The 15022-nt window shown below is 46.7% G+C and overlaps 1 protein-coding gene across 1 annotated transcript in view; it reads left to right on the forward strand.

Annotated features, from left to right (window-relative positions):
- Positions 1-1382: 1382 nt before the first annotated feature.
- The window catches only part of LOC118772022 (IQ motif and SEC7 domain-containing protein 3-like), a 50575-nt gene continuing 36935 nt past the window's right edge, over positions 1383-15022 (forward strand). Inside the window, exons 1-2 of the mRNA XM_036520257.1 lie at positions 1383-1501; positions 12034-13214. Of these exons, the coding sequence (XP_036376150.1) occupies positions 1412-1501; positions 12034-13214 (1271 nt within the window). The 5' untranslated portion in view covers positions 1383-1411. The remainder of the gene's footprint in view (positions 1502-12033; positions 13215-15022) is intronic.

Genomic DNA, 15022 nt, shown 5'->3' on the forward strand with positions numbered 1-15022 from the left:
ATTCTGCCAGAAAGAAACACGACAGCCATTCAGTCAGGAAGAACGCTCAAGGAAAAGCTCTTTACTGAAGACTCAACGATATCTCTCTCAGACTTTTGGACACGAAAAAAAAACAGCCAAGCAGCCTCCAAAGTTAGTCTCTTCCAGTACTGCAAGCATGTGGGACCCAGACACACAGAAGCCCAGAATGAGGCGAAACGACAGCCAATCAAAGGGCAAACAAATGCACAGGGCAGGTGACCCATCCAGCATTACTTAGTAGTGCAGAACAGAACATAATAATACAACATAATAATACAACAGACATGCAGTATGAATGCAAAATTAGCTCTCAAATTCCATAGACATGGCCCGCATACCAGGCAGAAAGCGCCTTTTAAGGCCTTTGGAGCTAGACAGTGATTTCATAGTGGGATTGTGTCAGAGCATGAGTGCATAACAGATTTTTTCAAAATGCCTCAACCAGTAAAGCAGAAATAAAAATACATAAAAGAATTATTATCACTAAAGCCTAACATATACAGTGGGCAAAAAGATTTCCTTAAGATCAAATTGTATTTTTCTTTAAGTTTAAATGTATACAGTGACTTTGTGTTATCACATGAATCCAGCTGACAGTACTTGTAATGTAGTAATAAAATAATAAATATTATTTTTTATTAGGAGTTCAGGAGTTCCTGTTCTTATTGTCATGAGTCAGTTTAACTGAGTAAAGCTGTATTTACTTCAGGAATTCATTTGGAGTGTAGGAAGGCTTACTGCAAGCTGCTGGTATTAGTGTGTCAGGTAGTCCATCGTGAGTGGATCTCCAAGTGTCTCAGCGGCCCACAGACTCACCCTGCTCTGTCTCCGCTCAGAGAACTCCACAGCCCCACATCAATGTCAGTCTGACATCAGAAGGCCGTTTGCGGTCCTAACGCCAAAGGCATACGCGGCTCGTAGCGGAGCCGCGGAAAGCATTTTCAGGTCACGGTTCACTCTGACAGCCCGCCAGCCTGCCGGCACGCCGACCGCCACCTCAGCCTCAATGCATGACTGTGTCCCGTCCCTGTGTGTCGCGCCCGAGTGTCGCCAGTTCCATGTCGCCGTTGCTGTGTGAGCTCTGAGACTTGAAATGCCCTGTCGTGTTTGCAGCTGCCCCCCGCAGAGCGAAGCCAAAACGGGCTGCCTCTCTCCCCCCACCACCACCCCCCACAGCGCCCCCGGTGGCGGGGAGGTGGAAGGAACGCGGCCTCACACTGAGTTTTCTCCTTTCCACAGCGACGCCCTGCCGCCGCCCAGCAGCGCCCCGGGCGAGGCGGGGCAGCCCGGGGGCGAGGGGGACGCGCAGGACGGATTGGAGGAGGAGCAGGGGGCGGGGGCCCGGGGGGGCGCGGGGCAGAAAGCCAGCCTGCACCACACCGCCTCTCCCATGAGAGTACAGAGGAGCAAGGGGCCCAGCGCCTGCTCGCACTCCTCCGCCTCCGACTACGAGCTCTCGCTCGACCTCAAAAACAAGCAGGTAGGGGCACTGCTGGAGAGCGGTCCGTCAGTCCGTCTGTAGCATGGAGCATGGCCGGGGGGGGGGGCGTGTGTCAGAGCGCTGAGCCGCGGTGCTGGCGTGTACAGGTCCTGTCTGCTGGGGAGGTAATGATGGCAGGAATGTAACTCTGCTGTAGAGGCAAGTCATCCATGCATTGAAAGGGGGGGCAGGCACAGCCGCAACCTAGCCTGTGTTAGCCGTTTGAGAGACAGTGCTGTGGATACCTGGCCTTTCTGAGCCTCCGTTACACATCCAAAGAGATGCTGAAATTTCTCTGGCCGGGGTCAGGCAAAGGAGGGCTGCTGTGTTGGTTCAGTGAACGCGGTTTTCTTGTGCCAGCACTTAGCTTTGGTTCTTTTGGTGTTCAGTGAGGACTTGCCTGTGTGTCCACCGATGTCCACAACCACTTTGTCCTTTGCAAAGAGACGGAGGCCTCGTGAAAGCCTGCTGTCTCTCCCCTTTCTCGGGGAGCGTTCCTCTATCCCATTCTCTGCAGTTGTTCTTTCTTGCTCTGCATTGCATTCAGATTGCTCCACACCCCCACCCCAGGGATTCCAGCTGATGCAGCACTTAGATTCACAGATGGAAGAAGGAAAAAAAAAACTTTTCTTTTTTTCCCCTCTCCTACTTTTGCTCTAGGATTGACACAGGATTGACTGAAGGTTTAGAAATAACTTCAGGTACGTGGCTCTCTGTCGGAACTCTCACGACTTTCTGAATTTCACTTCGCTGATGTTTGATAGCAGCGAGAATCCAAGGGCCAGTCTGTGGTTCTTTGTGAAGGCCAGGAGGTGCACTACAGCCCTCTGCAAATCAAAATCAGGTGATGGTCATTTGACATCTTCCATGGCATTGATTTATGCAGTTGGACAGAGAGGTATCTGTCAGTTACATACTTGTGTCCTGCAAGACTCATCCCTGTGTTGCAGTGGAGACTGGCCAGGGCAAATGCGTGTGACACGGGTGGAGGTTGAGGGGGATTGCTTGCGTTGTGTTGTCTATGGGCCATGATTGAGGAGCTGTTTGCATATCTATGTGCCGAGTGGTGGGTTGGCTGTAGAGGTTTTGATCTGCCTACTCTATGTTGGGAGGACCAAAGGCAAGGATCAGAATTTGGCAGGTGTGACTAACTAGTGCACACAAATTCAGAGAGTCCCCCATTCTTTGCATGCATTGAGCTCCTGCAAAACTTCATGCATCCCATACTCAGACAAAGGGTCTGTTTCCAGAAGATATGGACCGTTTCACTCTAATGGACACTGGAAACATTCTGAGCCCCAAATCAAGGGATGTTTGCTATCATTAATAAAGAGCAGTGTAACCCAGACCAGGATCCCGGCTCATCACTGTTCAGCCCAGTACACACACTGAGTGGTACAGCCTAGAATCATACCTCGGGTCAGATCACTATCATACACCGGGACAGAAATTAATGGTCTGCCTGCAGGTTACAACATTAAAATTAAGGTTAAATTTAATAAATGACAAAAGGAGTGGGACAAAAACATCCTGGAGACCTCAGAACCCTGACTGTAAATCCATGCAGTGAGTGGAAGAGCTCATTAAGCACATCACGTGCAGGTCATTTCCTGGATGTCTTCCTCCTGTTGGTGGAGATTCAGTCTCCAAGAAAACTGCCTTGCGCAGGAGCACCAGCAGCTTGGAGACTGATGTAATTGAAATGGACATCCAATTTCAGAGCAGATGACGAGCACAGCTTTTAACTTTTAACTAGACATGATGGGCATGTTTGATCCAGTGGGACTCCATTATCCAGGTAATTACCCAAGCAGGGGCGGCAATAGGTTCAGAAATCGCCGAATTGGACGGTCACCCGTGGTCACATCGAGCATCCTAAGTCAGTAATGAATCTTGGCGCCTGAAAGCATCGGACAGTTCTCACTCCTCATTTCGTTCAGATGCCCTTTGCGCCGTGCGTCTCTGGTCCTCCCATGTTAACGCCACCCCGCGCTTGCCAGATATGGAATTGATCTTGTGTCTGATATAAACCGTTGCGAGTGATGTTCTGTTGCGCTTAACTCAGTCCAGCAGTCACCTGTTTATCAGCCCTGCCACACAGCGAGATCAGAGCAGGAGTCGTCCTGTCAGAGCCACTGTGGCCACTGTGATTCTCATGCAGCACAGTCAATAAGCAAGGGAGTGTATCACATGGAGGGGGGAGGGGAGGGGGGGTTGGGGGGGGCGATCATGGACAGTTCCACGATTGATTTATTGTAATGTATTGTCCATTCCATTTGGACTTTGGAAATGCAAGAATTTATTCAGGTTCTCAGCGGAGAGCTACCCGAATGCGCTGCCTGTCTGGGATGTGTGAGATTCCCCCGCAGAAGAGCCGCGGGAATGCACCCTTCCTGTGGGAAGCAGAAATATACTGGTGTCGATATGCCTGTAGGGAGTGGCTCTGCTGGGTGTCTGTCCAGGGACATGTCACTCGTCACGGTCAGCTGTTTCAAAGGGCTACGCTGTCCACTGCACTGTTTCACTTGAAGAATTCAATTCTCTTTCACTCACATTGCACCTTTTCAAGAGCTTTAGACTGCCATAGAGAAGCCACTTGTTCAGAGATCATCTGTCAAAATGCATGTGTCCCTGTTGTTGTTTTCAGTGACTTGTGCAGTCAAGTGGAAACTTCTGTGGCTTTTCCCAACGATGATCACATTCAGACAAGTTGCAAAAAAAATGGGATATTAATGGGGAAATTTGAAAAAATAGATTTTGTAACCTGCTATCAAAATCATCAAAAATAACAAAACACTTAAAACCTGTAGTGAAGTTTCTGAAAGGAGACATGTAAAAGTATCGTACAATCCTCTCCAGACTGCTGATGCTATGTGAGTTAACAAATGCAATGAATGCAATGTTTTCCAAGAGCAGCAGATAAGCATTTTATTTTTACATAAAATATTGTGTACCATATTCTCAGCTGAATTTATGGCCCTTAAAAGGATGTTTTGACAGTGGACATACTGGTTTTATATTGGCGTGACAAAACAGTCAGTAATTTTCCAGGTTTGCCTTTGATTAGTTTCCTCCCAGCATCTTTGCTAATTTAGTTATGGTTTCCTTTTTCCCCCCAAACCCCTGTGGAGGACAAGGAAGTTGAAAGAGAGGTTACGCAGCTGTTGCTCAGCAAATGAATGCAAATTGTTTCTGTGCAGTATCTTCACGGTATGATGAATGCGCGCCTCGCACAGCCTGAACGTATTCTTGAGCTGATCCTCCAGTGTATGCTAGATCGTGTGACAGTGTCAGGAAGAAAGGGACCACACATCCAGTACCTCCTCGCAGCATGCTCAGTGCACAGAATGGTCCTGTAGTCAGCTGACTGCCTTCACATTCTCACAATGGATTGACGTGAACATCTGGACTTACCAAACTCCAAATCATAGCTCTCTGAAGACAGATTTGTTCCTATAAGGGCCTGGCTTCTCTTTTATATCTGTATGCATATCTAATCAGCTCTTCTTTCACCTCATTAAGGCAGCGTTGATTAGCTTGTCTGAAGATGAAGCTTATAAATATAGATGCATCAGCCAGTTAGAAAGCAATGCAAAGTAGAGGATGCTGTCTCCAGCTGTAGTGAATAATTTGGCTGCACATTTCTCCACTAGATTTGCCACTACAGTTGCCATGCATGTAAACATTGACATGCTTGCATCGTCCACAGACCAGATTTTACACATTCTGTGTTTGATATAATGCTTACGTAGCTGTGAATCCACATGCTCCTGTGGCTAAGCTGGTGTCTTGCATAAAGTTTAAGTGAGATGAAGCGAATGTGGTGGAATAACCTCCTCTGCTGTGTGATTGCACTCAGTCAACAGCGCTTTATTTCCACAACAATCATAACACTATTATCAGCTAATTGACTTTGTTTAATATGTGCTCTGCCAGTGCTCCCAATAGCTGAGCACAAGCTAATCTATCCATCTGCTCATTCCCCTACACAGAGGACTGTGCTATCAAAACAGCGGATGCTGAGGGATTTGTGGGAAAAGGTTACATTACAAGCTCACTCACTAAGTGAGACATAAGGCTATTTGGATTCTGTATAAATAAATATCTAAATAAATGGTAAATTTCTCTGTGTTTGCATTGTCACCTGTTGAGAGGGGAAAAATACTTGATTTGATAATGTGCATTTTGAAAAATGTTTTGCATCCTTTGGTGTGTTGGATGTTATTTTCATTAATATATACTCACATTATGCAATGTTAGGCTTTTAAATTGTGTGTAAATGGGTTATTAATCATTAAAGAACTCTGTCTTTGGAATTACTCTATTTTTGAAGCATAGAGTAATTAATGTAATATTGTAGCACAGGTTGAGCATTGCTTTAATAGCAGTGTTATTTCTTTTTCATCATGTATTAAATCTTAGATTAATATCTAAACTACAAAGTTGGCTGATTGAATGAAGTCTACTGGTCTACTAGACTAATTTCCCAGCTGCAAATTCAAATCCTAAGTGGGGCATAGCTGTTGTTCCTTTAAGCAAGGAGATTAAATTGCAAGTCAATTCCCTATGCGCTATATATTGATAATATGTAAACGGGCATTTAATAAATAATAATGATAAACTTGCTTATAAATGACCATTATTCTTTTGCATGAAAAGAATAACAATTAATTGTTTGTAATACCAATCACAGATGCAGTTACTAATTTGCTGTTGGAAGTGTTTTAGTTATTTTACTGAAAGGCTTGCCATTTTAAATTCATTGCCTTGGTCACTGAATGTGACATTATCACTGCGTGATCACGTAATGTCAAGGTATTCCTTCTCATGTCAACCCGCATTGTGACATTTTCAGAAACGCAGGCCATGTATTACAGATGGGTTTGAAAGAGAGAAAATGCCAGAGTGCCCTTGGAGACTGCTCGCTCTGCGGAATGAATGCTGAGCGCCGCGGCGGCGGCCATAATACAGTTTTGTCGAAAACTGAATCTGATAAGCCGATAAAAAGAACCGCTTCCTGTAAACAGGCGCCTGACCTTTGATGGGGAGACTCTTTTCATCCTCGGCCTGTTTACCGTGCGCCGAAGAAGAAATTCCCGGCCTCGGTTTTTATCTGAAATCTTTGCAGATATTGCGTGGGGCGGGTGCATGCTCAAGCCCAGTCACTACTCGTTCCTCCTTGTGATCAGTCAAGACCTCCACAGACTATGAGTGTGGGCAGAAGTCGATTGTGGATTGACCCTCTATCCTCCCTCACCATTCCCACATGCAGTTTTCCTCTCCATGCCCTGCATACCTCATTATTTACCCCCGTGTGTCAGGGCTGTGTGATACCGGCCATCGGTTCCCCCTTCTGTTGCCGTCTGAGCGCGCTGCCGCACGGCTGGCGCGCCGCTCCGGTCGGACTGACGCACGTCAGGCTGTCAGGCACTGTTTGCGCGCCGCTCGGAGCTAACTGAGGTTATTACGTCCCTGCCGCCGCCGCGCCTCCTCAATGATCTCTCTGCAGACGCTAAGTGAGCTGATCAAAAGGAGAAGTGACAGGTGGTTAATGGGAGAATCCTCAGCGTGAGATGCTGCATGGCGGGTCCCGTCAAGGGAGGGGGGCATTTCTCTCTCTCTCTCTCTCTCTCAGCTCCTCTCTCTCTCTCTCTCTCTCAGCTCCTCTCTCTCTCCCCCTCTCTTTCACTCTGACTCCCTCCCTTTCTCTCTTATACCTTAACTGTCTCTCCTTCTCTTTATCTCTCTCTCTTTCTCTCCCTTTCACTCTCACTATTTATGTGTCCCTCTGTCTCTCTTGCCCTCCCTCTCTCTCCCTCTCCCTCTGTCTCTCTGACAGATGATGGGAGATACGTCTCATATAATGGCGGAGTTTGGATGAGGAAACGTGCGTTCTGTCTTTATGGTGAATTGACAGAGCGTGCATATCAAATAAGCACAACCGCTACCCATAGCTAAAGCAAACTCTGATTTTCTCTTGAGGCTTACTTTGAGGTATTGTGTCTGAGATTCTTTTATTTATTTGATTAGAGATGAGTTGTTTTGACTTTCTTTTGTGTCGTGGTAATTATGGTTTCAATTCTTCTTACTAGCAAGGAGAAATTACAGTAATTATCCTCAGATTAATCATACCCCGAATGGAGACTGTGATAGAACTTGCTTTTGTCAAAAGAAGTCCGCATTGAGAACTGCAGCAGGACATTAAGTGTAAGGAGGATAAATATGCCAAGAGGAGAGTGAGGTAAGAGAGCTCACATTCCTAATGCCAACATGTCTGAGTGAACGCCTTCGATACCTCAGAGCAGAACCCCTCCATTCAGAGTGCCTTAATATTCACAGAACATCTCATCCCATTCTCCTAGCTGTTGAAACGAAATGTAAATCACCCAGATAAGCACCTTTTCAGTGTCATTTTAAATGAATGTTTAAAAAAAGACCTCCTTTCATGGTGGAATTTCAACTGACAATGGCGGGGATTACATCAAACTTCAACCACCCACTTATCGCAAATTAGCAACCCAGCGGCACAGTGTTGGTGCTTATCAGCATTTGCCGACTCCACTCTCATAGAGGCCTGGTGTTGGCCTTGTAATTTCAGATTAGAGGGTGAAAGTCACATTATGTTGTCATCTGGTCCAAAGGCAGATAGGACAACCGTAAGTGTCCCGGAGTGATGGAAGGGACGCCGTAGAATTTGTTGTTGCCCCCAGCAACCTGCGGTAGATGATGATGTAACTAGTTACACGGGCACAGGAAGTCTGAGAAAATACAGGCACCATGTTGTTTTTCTGCTTGCTAAGTCTTAGAGCAACTGCTCTGTTTCTCAGTTTTAACTCCTGGCCTCTTGAGGTGGGTTAATGAAGACCTCAGAGTTCCCAGAATGCACATCTAGTAACAAATGCTGCTGAAGCTCAGAGAGTGTGCAAATTCAAGATGAATTTATTTTCCCTGTTCTGTTTCTCAGAAATTCCTTTGAAAAGACGAGATTGTGTTTTGCATTTCTTTCAAATAATACATCAATAAAGAGCTTCTGGTAGGTTACTTTATAGCTGAGTTAACATCATGTTGTCTTCACCATTACACTCCTAAATAATATTCTTAAAAAATAACAAGGCTTGTTAAAATACCAATTCAAAGACTAACATTTCCTAGGATATTTTGGACCAATGTTTTATAAATGATAGACAAAGATGGAAAAAAAATCACACTAATTCATTGTTTGATTTGTCAACATCAAGACCATCATTGCAATTTAGTATGGTTATGGATATGGTTTTTATGTTACCCAAGTATGATATATATAAATGAAAAACCAAAGATGAACATTGCGTTCCCAGATACGGAACAGTAAAAAGATCATGACGTTAGCACAAATTTTACTCCACACTTCTGGGAAATGAGACGCATATAGTTTTCATGGCTCTGCCAGCCGTCCTGCAGCGTTGAAAAACATGTCCATCTCAAACGCTGACTGTATCATTTGCTCATGCTGAAAATGTCCTACTAGGATAGTCAGTCAGCTTGAGTGTACGGTGAGAGGAGTTATTGGTGAGGGTGCGGTGGCTTAATGTTCCTCTTCTGTATCTGAGTTCATACTGACACAGACAGGTGTTCAGAATGCAGTCAATAAACAGCATCCTGGACTTGTGCTGCAAGCATCCACGCCTTTATGTCAGGAGCCGTGAAAATGCTTCATTGAACATTTTAAATGGATTTGAACAAAGGCGAATATGAGTCAGTTGATTTCATTGAGCTGGGTTTATGCTTGATGTGGACAAGTGGCTGTGTAGAGTTGAGACTCATCGCGGCTGCTGCTGTCGGGGGTGACAGAGTACACTGTGTTTCGGAGAGGGTAAGAGTAAGGCTGGCGGCATTCTGCTGCTTTCTCAGCAGTCCTGTGCCTGCCTTCCCTCAGCCGGACTCAACAAACGATCAGTGCGTGACCAGACAGCACTGAAACATGTCAGCTACCTCTGATCGGAAACCCGGATTTATCAGCCTCACACAGCAAAGCTCCAAGATGACAGGTTTCAGGCTAAGTACAAGATGGCCTTTGCTAATGCTGTTGTATACAGCTCTGGGAATTTGAACACCTAGCAATTGCAATGCGTGTAGACCTGTGCTGTACCACTTCTACTAAAGCATCAAGACTTCTCAACAAGACACTATTCAGTCAGTGACCACATGTTGATCAGGCCCTATCAGCGCTGATGCACAATGCAGCAAAATATAATGTGTCTTTAAATGTCTGTTATATGCAGTCTTTTCCTACGTAATAGTATTCTTATCCCAGGAGCAATGAAGTGTTGCAAGTGGCCAAACCGGAGCAATGTAAAAGTAATGAATTTGGCGTGGAATGTCGGGTCACGGTGTTCTGGAACGCTTGGTGCCCGTTTGGGTGCAGAGCCCCGGTCCTCATGGGCAGGACCTGCATAAGTGAGTTTGAATAGCAGCATTATGCACGGCACAGCTGGGGATTCAGCGATTTGATGAGGAAAAATGAGCCCGGCAACATGGTGCCAGAGATTTTTCCGCCCAGTGATGGCCGCCAGCACATAATCATTTCTGCATATTGTTCTCTACTCTTTTTGCATTTGGCATACAATACTCGAATGCTAGGCCTCATTAAACATATATGATATATGTCTTGACAACAGGTTTGTCTGTGTCCCTCAACAGAAAATGCACTCCACTGGATTGTTCAGGCAGAGTTGGCGACGGCGCCTTATTCATTTTTTTAACTTCTGCCAAAAGCAGAGAAGATCTGCAGTTTTTTTACAAGCAGGAAATTTATGGCTTATTAAATGTGGTGCAGTTTAATTTTCAGAAAAAGCATTGTTATACTGATTTCCAGCTTCCTAATATCTCTTGTGCTTTTCTAATTGCTCATTTCTTAATGTAGCTCTAATTAATCAACAGTCGATATTTACTTGTGTAATGACACTTTGCCAGTGTTCATGGTTAATAGCCCCCATTCAAAGGCCAACACTGAATTTGCAGAAATGCTAACAGATTGAACTACATGAGTGGCTCTGGCATTTACATCTTACAGTGCTAGCATTGTATTATAATGTGTGTAGGCTGTAAGTTGATGCCATATTTTTATTATGTATTAAACGACCAACTCAGCACTGCTGAGTGGTGTATCATAAAGCTGATGTTGAGAGGTAACCAACATAATGTGCATCCTCCCGTTTGTAAGGAGCTTCTGTGAATCACCAGGGATGAATGTTTCCCCATGTCACTTGCACAGTAAGAACAGAACAACTTTGACCTTTTCACAGCAAACTGTCATTTCAAAAAGCATTTAGGTGCGGATGAAATGGATAGCTGTCTGGGGGTTTAATGATATCTAACTGCAATGCACTTTGGATACTATATTTGAACTTTTTTTTTATTTTAGCAGTATGAACAGACAGTGTCATATAAGAAATGAAGATAAGTTCGCTGAAATGTGCTACTCAAATCTGAAAACCATGTAAGTTGGGGTTAGTTTCATCAGGTTGAACCCGCAATGGGGAGTACTTCAGTGTACCTTATTAGAAGGAGAAAAGTGAGGGGGCACGCCAAACATCAGACCATGGTAAAGCTTTGTAATGTGAAAACAGAGCCAGCCCCAGCTTTCGTGGAGCCGAGCCCACAGAGGGGAGGTGTTATCTGATAACATTTGCTTGTTGGCTGCCTTTGTACCGTGAATTTCTTTCTCTGGATGGCCGAGTGTTCCCATTTGCCAAACTCACGATATTTATCTTCTACGCTCCACAGAGCCGGGGAAAGAGAAGATTGAAATTGTAAAGCTTCAATAATGAACCAGGCTCTGGTGTTTCTATTAGTTTGCTCCCACAGTAAACGGAGGGGTTTATTGATTTCAGAGGTGGCTGCACCGGCATTCTGTTTGCATTTAGGCCTGGGCCCGCGCGCGCCTGGTGCCTCCTCTTCTCTGTCAACACAGTGTGCAGAGGCTCTGAGGTCCCTGTGGTCATTTTCCTATCATCTGCAGATATCACTTTCTGAGATGGGTTTCTGCTCTCCACCTGTGTGCTGCTTTGTTTTACTTATTTCCATTTGTGAGATCAAAGTGAAATTAACGGGGCCCCTCAGATTCCTGACCGTAGATTATACCTGTGAACAACGACTCGTGTGATGTGGAGAATGGAACAAACTAACGAAGTTCACCAGTGTAGTGTTGGTAGAAAATGGTGGCCTTGCTCTATGCACGGTCAAGGGGGCCAATTAGTACCCTGCTTTTTAAACAGTTTAAAGTGTTTTCTATACATATATGGCACTCGCAGTGAGGCAGTCACAGACATTAGATAAACGTGTAAACTATAAAATAATGAACCACTTGCTTCAGTTTGTGACAGTGGAGGAAACCACAGGGCTTGAGAATTGCCCCTTGTCTCTTTATGATTATGGTCTGTTTCTGCCCCCCCACCCCCAGTCAGATTAAGCTCCCCTTTTAGCCTTTGTGTATCCTTGATTTAATTTGGCTTCCCCTCCTCCTCTCTAATCCTCGTTCTTTTTTCCCGCAGATCGAAATGTTAGAGCACAAGTACGGGGGCCACCTGATCTCGCGCCGCGCCGCCTGCAAGATCCAGACCGCCTTCCGCCAGTACCAGCTCAGCAAGAACTTTGAGAAGATCCGCAACTCGCTGCTGGAGAGCCGGCTGCCGCGCCGCATCTCCATGCGCAAGGTGCGCGTGCAGAACGCCGAGGGCTTCTCGGCTGAGAAGGCCCTGGTGGAAGGCTACAACTTCGTGGGCATCCCCCTGGTGCGCTCCCCCTCCCTGCCCGCCACCATCAGCGGCACGCTGACCGACCTGGAGGACTCCTTCACCGAGCAGGTGCAGTCGCTGGCTAAGTCCATCGACGACGCCCTCAGCAACTGGAGCCTGAAGACCATGTGCTCCCTGCAGGACGGAGGAACCTACCAGTTCACTGAGACCTTCAGCGCCGCATCCGCTGGGGCAGGGGGCGGCGCCGCGGAGACGGGGGCGGACCCCACCGCCCTGCAGGAGGCGGGCCAGGAGGACAACCCCGAAAACCTGCCCCGGAGCGGCAGCAAGCTGATGATGGCCTTCCGGGACGTGACCGTGCAGATCGACAACCAGAACTTCCACGTGTCCTCCTCGGTCATGGAGTCCACCTCCGTCTCCCTCGGCAACTGCGTCCAGCAGGGAGGCGCCAGCGAGGAGCCCAAAGTGCCGTCCCAAGGGGAGCGGGAGGCCCCCCAGGAAGAGGGCCCCCCGGACCCTGCGGCGGGCGAGAGCAATTTCCCGCCCCCCCCAACCATTGAGCAGGAGCAAGGAGAAGAGCAGCAGCAGCAGCAACCAGAGCAGCAGCAACAACAACAACAGCAGCAGCAGCAGCAGCAACCCCAGCAGCTGGCCCTGGAGAAGCTGGACGCCCCAGAGGTGGAGGGTCAGACGAAGGTGGAGGTGGAGGTGGAGGTGGAGCCCAGGCCGGAGGTGCTGGAGGCCAAGCGCAGCGAGTCGGAGACGGCCGACAACAGCTCAGAGCAGATGAGCAGCAGCAGCACCTCCACCTCCGCCAAGTCGGCCTCGGAGGCCTCCTCCAAGGAGGCTCTGCAGGCCATGATCCTCAGCCTGCCCCGCTACCACTGCGAGAACCCGGCCAGCTGCAAGTCCCCCACCCTCTCCACCGACGTCATGCGCAAGCGCCTCTACCGCATCGGCCTCAACCTCTTCAACATGTGAGTACCCTCGCCCCGACCCGGCTGAATCCGGACACCTCTGAGAGCCCTCCTCTTTCATTCCAGTTAGATCAGAGGAGCGGCGTTCTCAGCATTTGAGTGACGTTTCCTAAATTTCCTGAACACTGTATGAACGATGTGTCAGCGAGCACATTGCCTTAAATTAGCGTCTCGCACGGCAGCTCTGGAGTCATGGCCAACGCACAGGCAAAGCCATTCTGGCTGCATAATCTAATAGAGCGTTAATAACCCCTCATAATCCATGGATGGTTTTGATACCCCAGCCTGGTCCATTTGCAGTAATCAGCTGATAAGATGCAGCGGCTATGACACTGATGTCAAGCGTTTCCGGCCCTTCCCTGTCCTCTGGTGTTAGCCCCCCTGCGTCTCCATCCCTCCACCATGTGGAGGCAGTGTACTTGCTGCAGTATCCCCCGCGCACCCCCCCACGCACCCCCCCACAGCACAGTGCAGAGTTGCCCTTGCAGGCAGATGCTGCCAGCCAGTGTGCAGCCCAGCGTGGGGCTAGGCTGATTTAGTGGAGTTCTCTGCATGGAAAAGCTGGGCTGGCGCTTTCAGCGGCAATCCGTGGAGCAGACAACAGGGGTGAAGTAAAACCCTGGAAGGGTGTAAAGCATCCAAGGGAGGCCCTCAGGGACCAGCTGGAAAAGGAGATGTGTGCATAATATATGTCGTTTATATAGACATATGTCTTACTTTTGACATTCACTTTTTCATCAGTTAGCAGGCACTCTCATCAAAAGCATCTTACAAAGCAAGGATACAAAAGGGCATCAAAGAAAGTCCTGAATTATATTCCTATATCCTCAAAAGTTTACATTTAACTAAAAAATGTGCAGTTAACCCAACATGCATATGCATTTATGCCACATAAACACTTGTGGGTGTAGGTTTGATACAGGTATTTCATAGCCTACAAAATGGCTGTGCGGCATGCTCAAATGCCTCATAACACCTGAAATAATCATGAATAAATGTTCAATACAGCTCATGATTTCAGTGATAATCTTACCATGTGATGTGGGTTGAAGTTTGTGTTATGAACATTTATGACGCATTTTGAGGTGTTTGTGGAAACACACGCTTATTGGTGGCACCTGCAGCTAAAACCTGTTTTTATTAGACAAAGAGTAAAGGCTTGTGGTATGTAAATTGACATCACACCATGCATTATAATTTTCAGTGGTTGGGAGAGCATAAATAATACTTTGACAATATATGCATATTGGAATTGCATGCAAACACATTACATTATTTTCTCAGCATATATGTAATTATGGTAATCACCATGTAAACACGGCATAACTAATGTCCGTAAAAAGTAAATTGTTGCCAGCATATCTCAAAGATCTAAGGCTTTTCTTTTTACAGAACACCCTGCAGATATGTCTTCAGCAAACACAATATAAGCAGATTAGAAAATCTTGAGATGATCTGCTATTGAGGCTAGATTGCCTGTTTAATTTATGGACTGTGTGCAGTCCAAATATCCTTCACGATTAACTCAGCCCAGCAGTGTCGAGGTAAACATGTCATTCCCTAGAGAAAAAGGAAATTATGCGCACATTTGGTAATTGGAACAGGTTCAGGGATGGCGAGAAGTAATAAAACTGAAGACAAAAAGAACGTACCCACACAGTGTTTTAGCACTCCCAAACATGTCATTCCTCCAATCAAAGCAGAAATACCCAGCAAGATCGGGGACTGAAAGTGTGCTTTCAGATTTGGTTCCTACCCCTATACTGTACTACCAGTCAGCCACAGGACTTGGGCCGTATCAACTTTTT

This window comes from Megalops cyprinoides, chromosome 25 (assembly GCF_013368585.1).
Source record: "Megalops cyprinoides isolate fMegCyp1 chromosome 25, fMegCyp1.pri, whole genome shotgun sequence".
NCBI lineage: Eukaryota > Metazoa > Chordata > Actinopteri > Elopiformes > Megalopidae > Megalops > Megalops cyprinoides.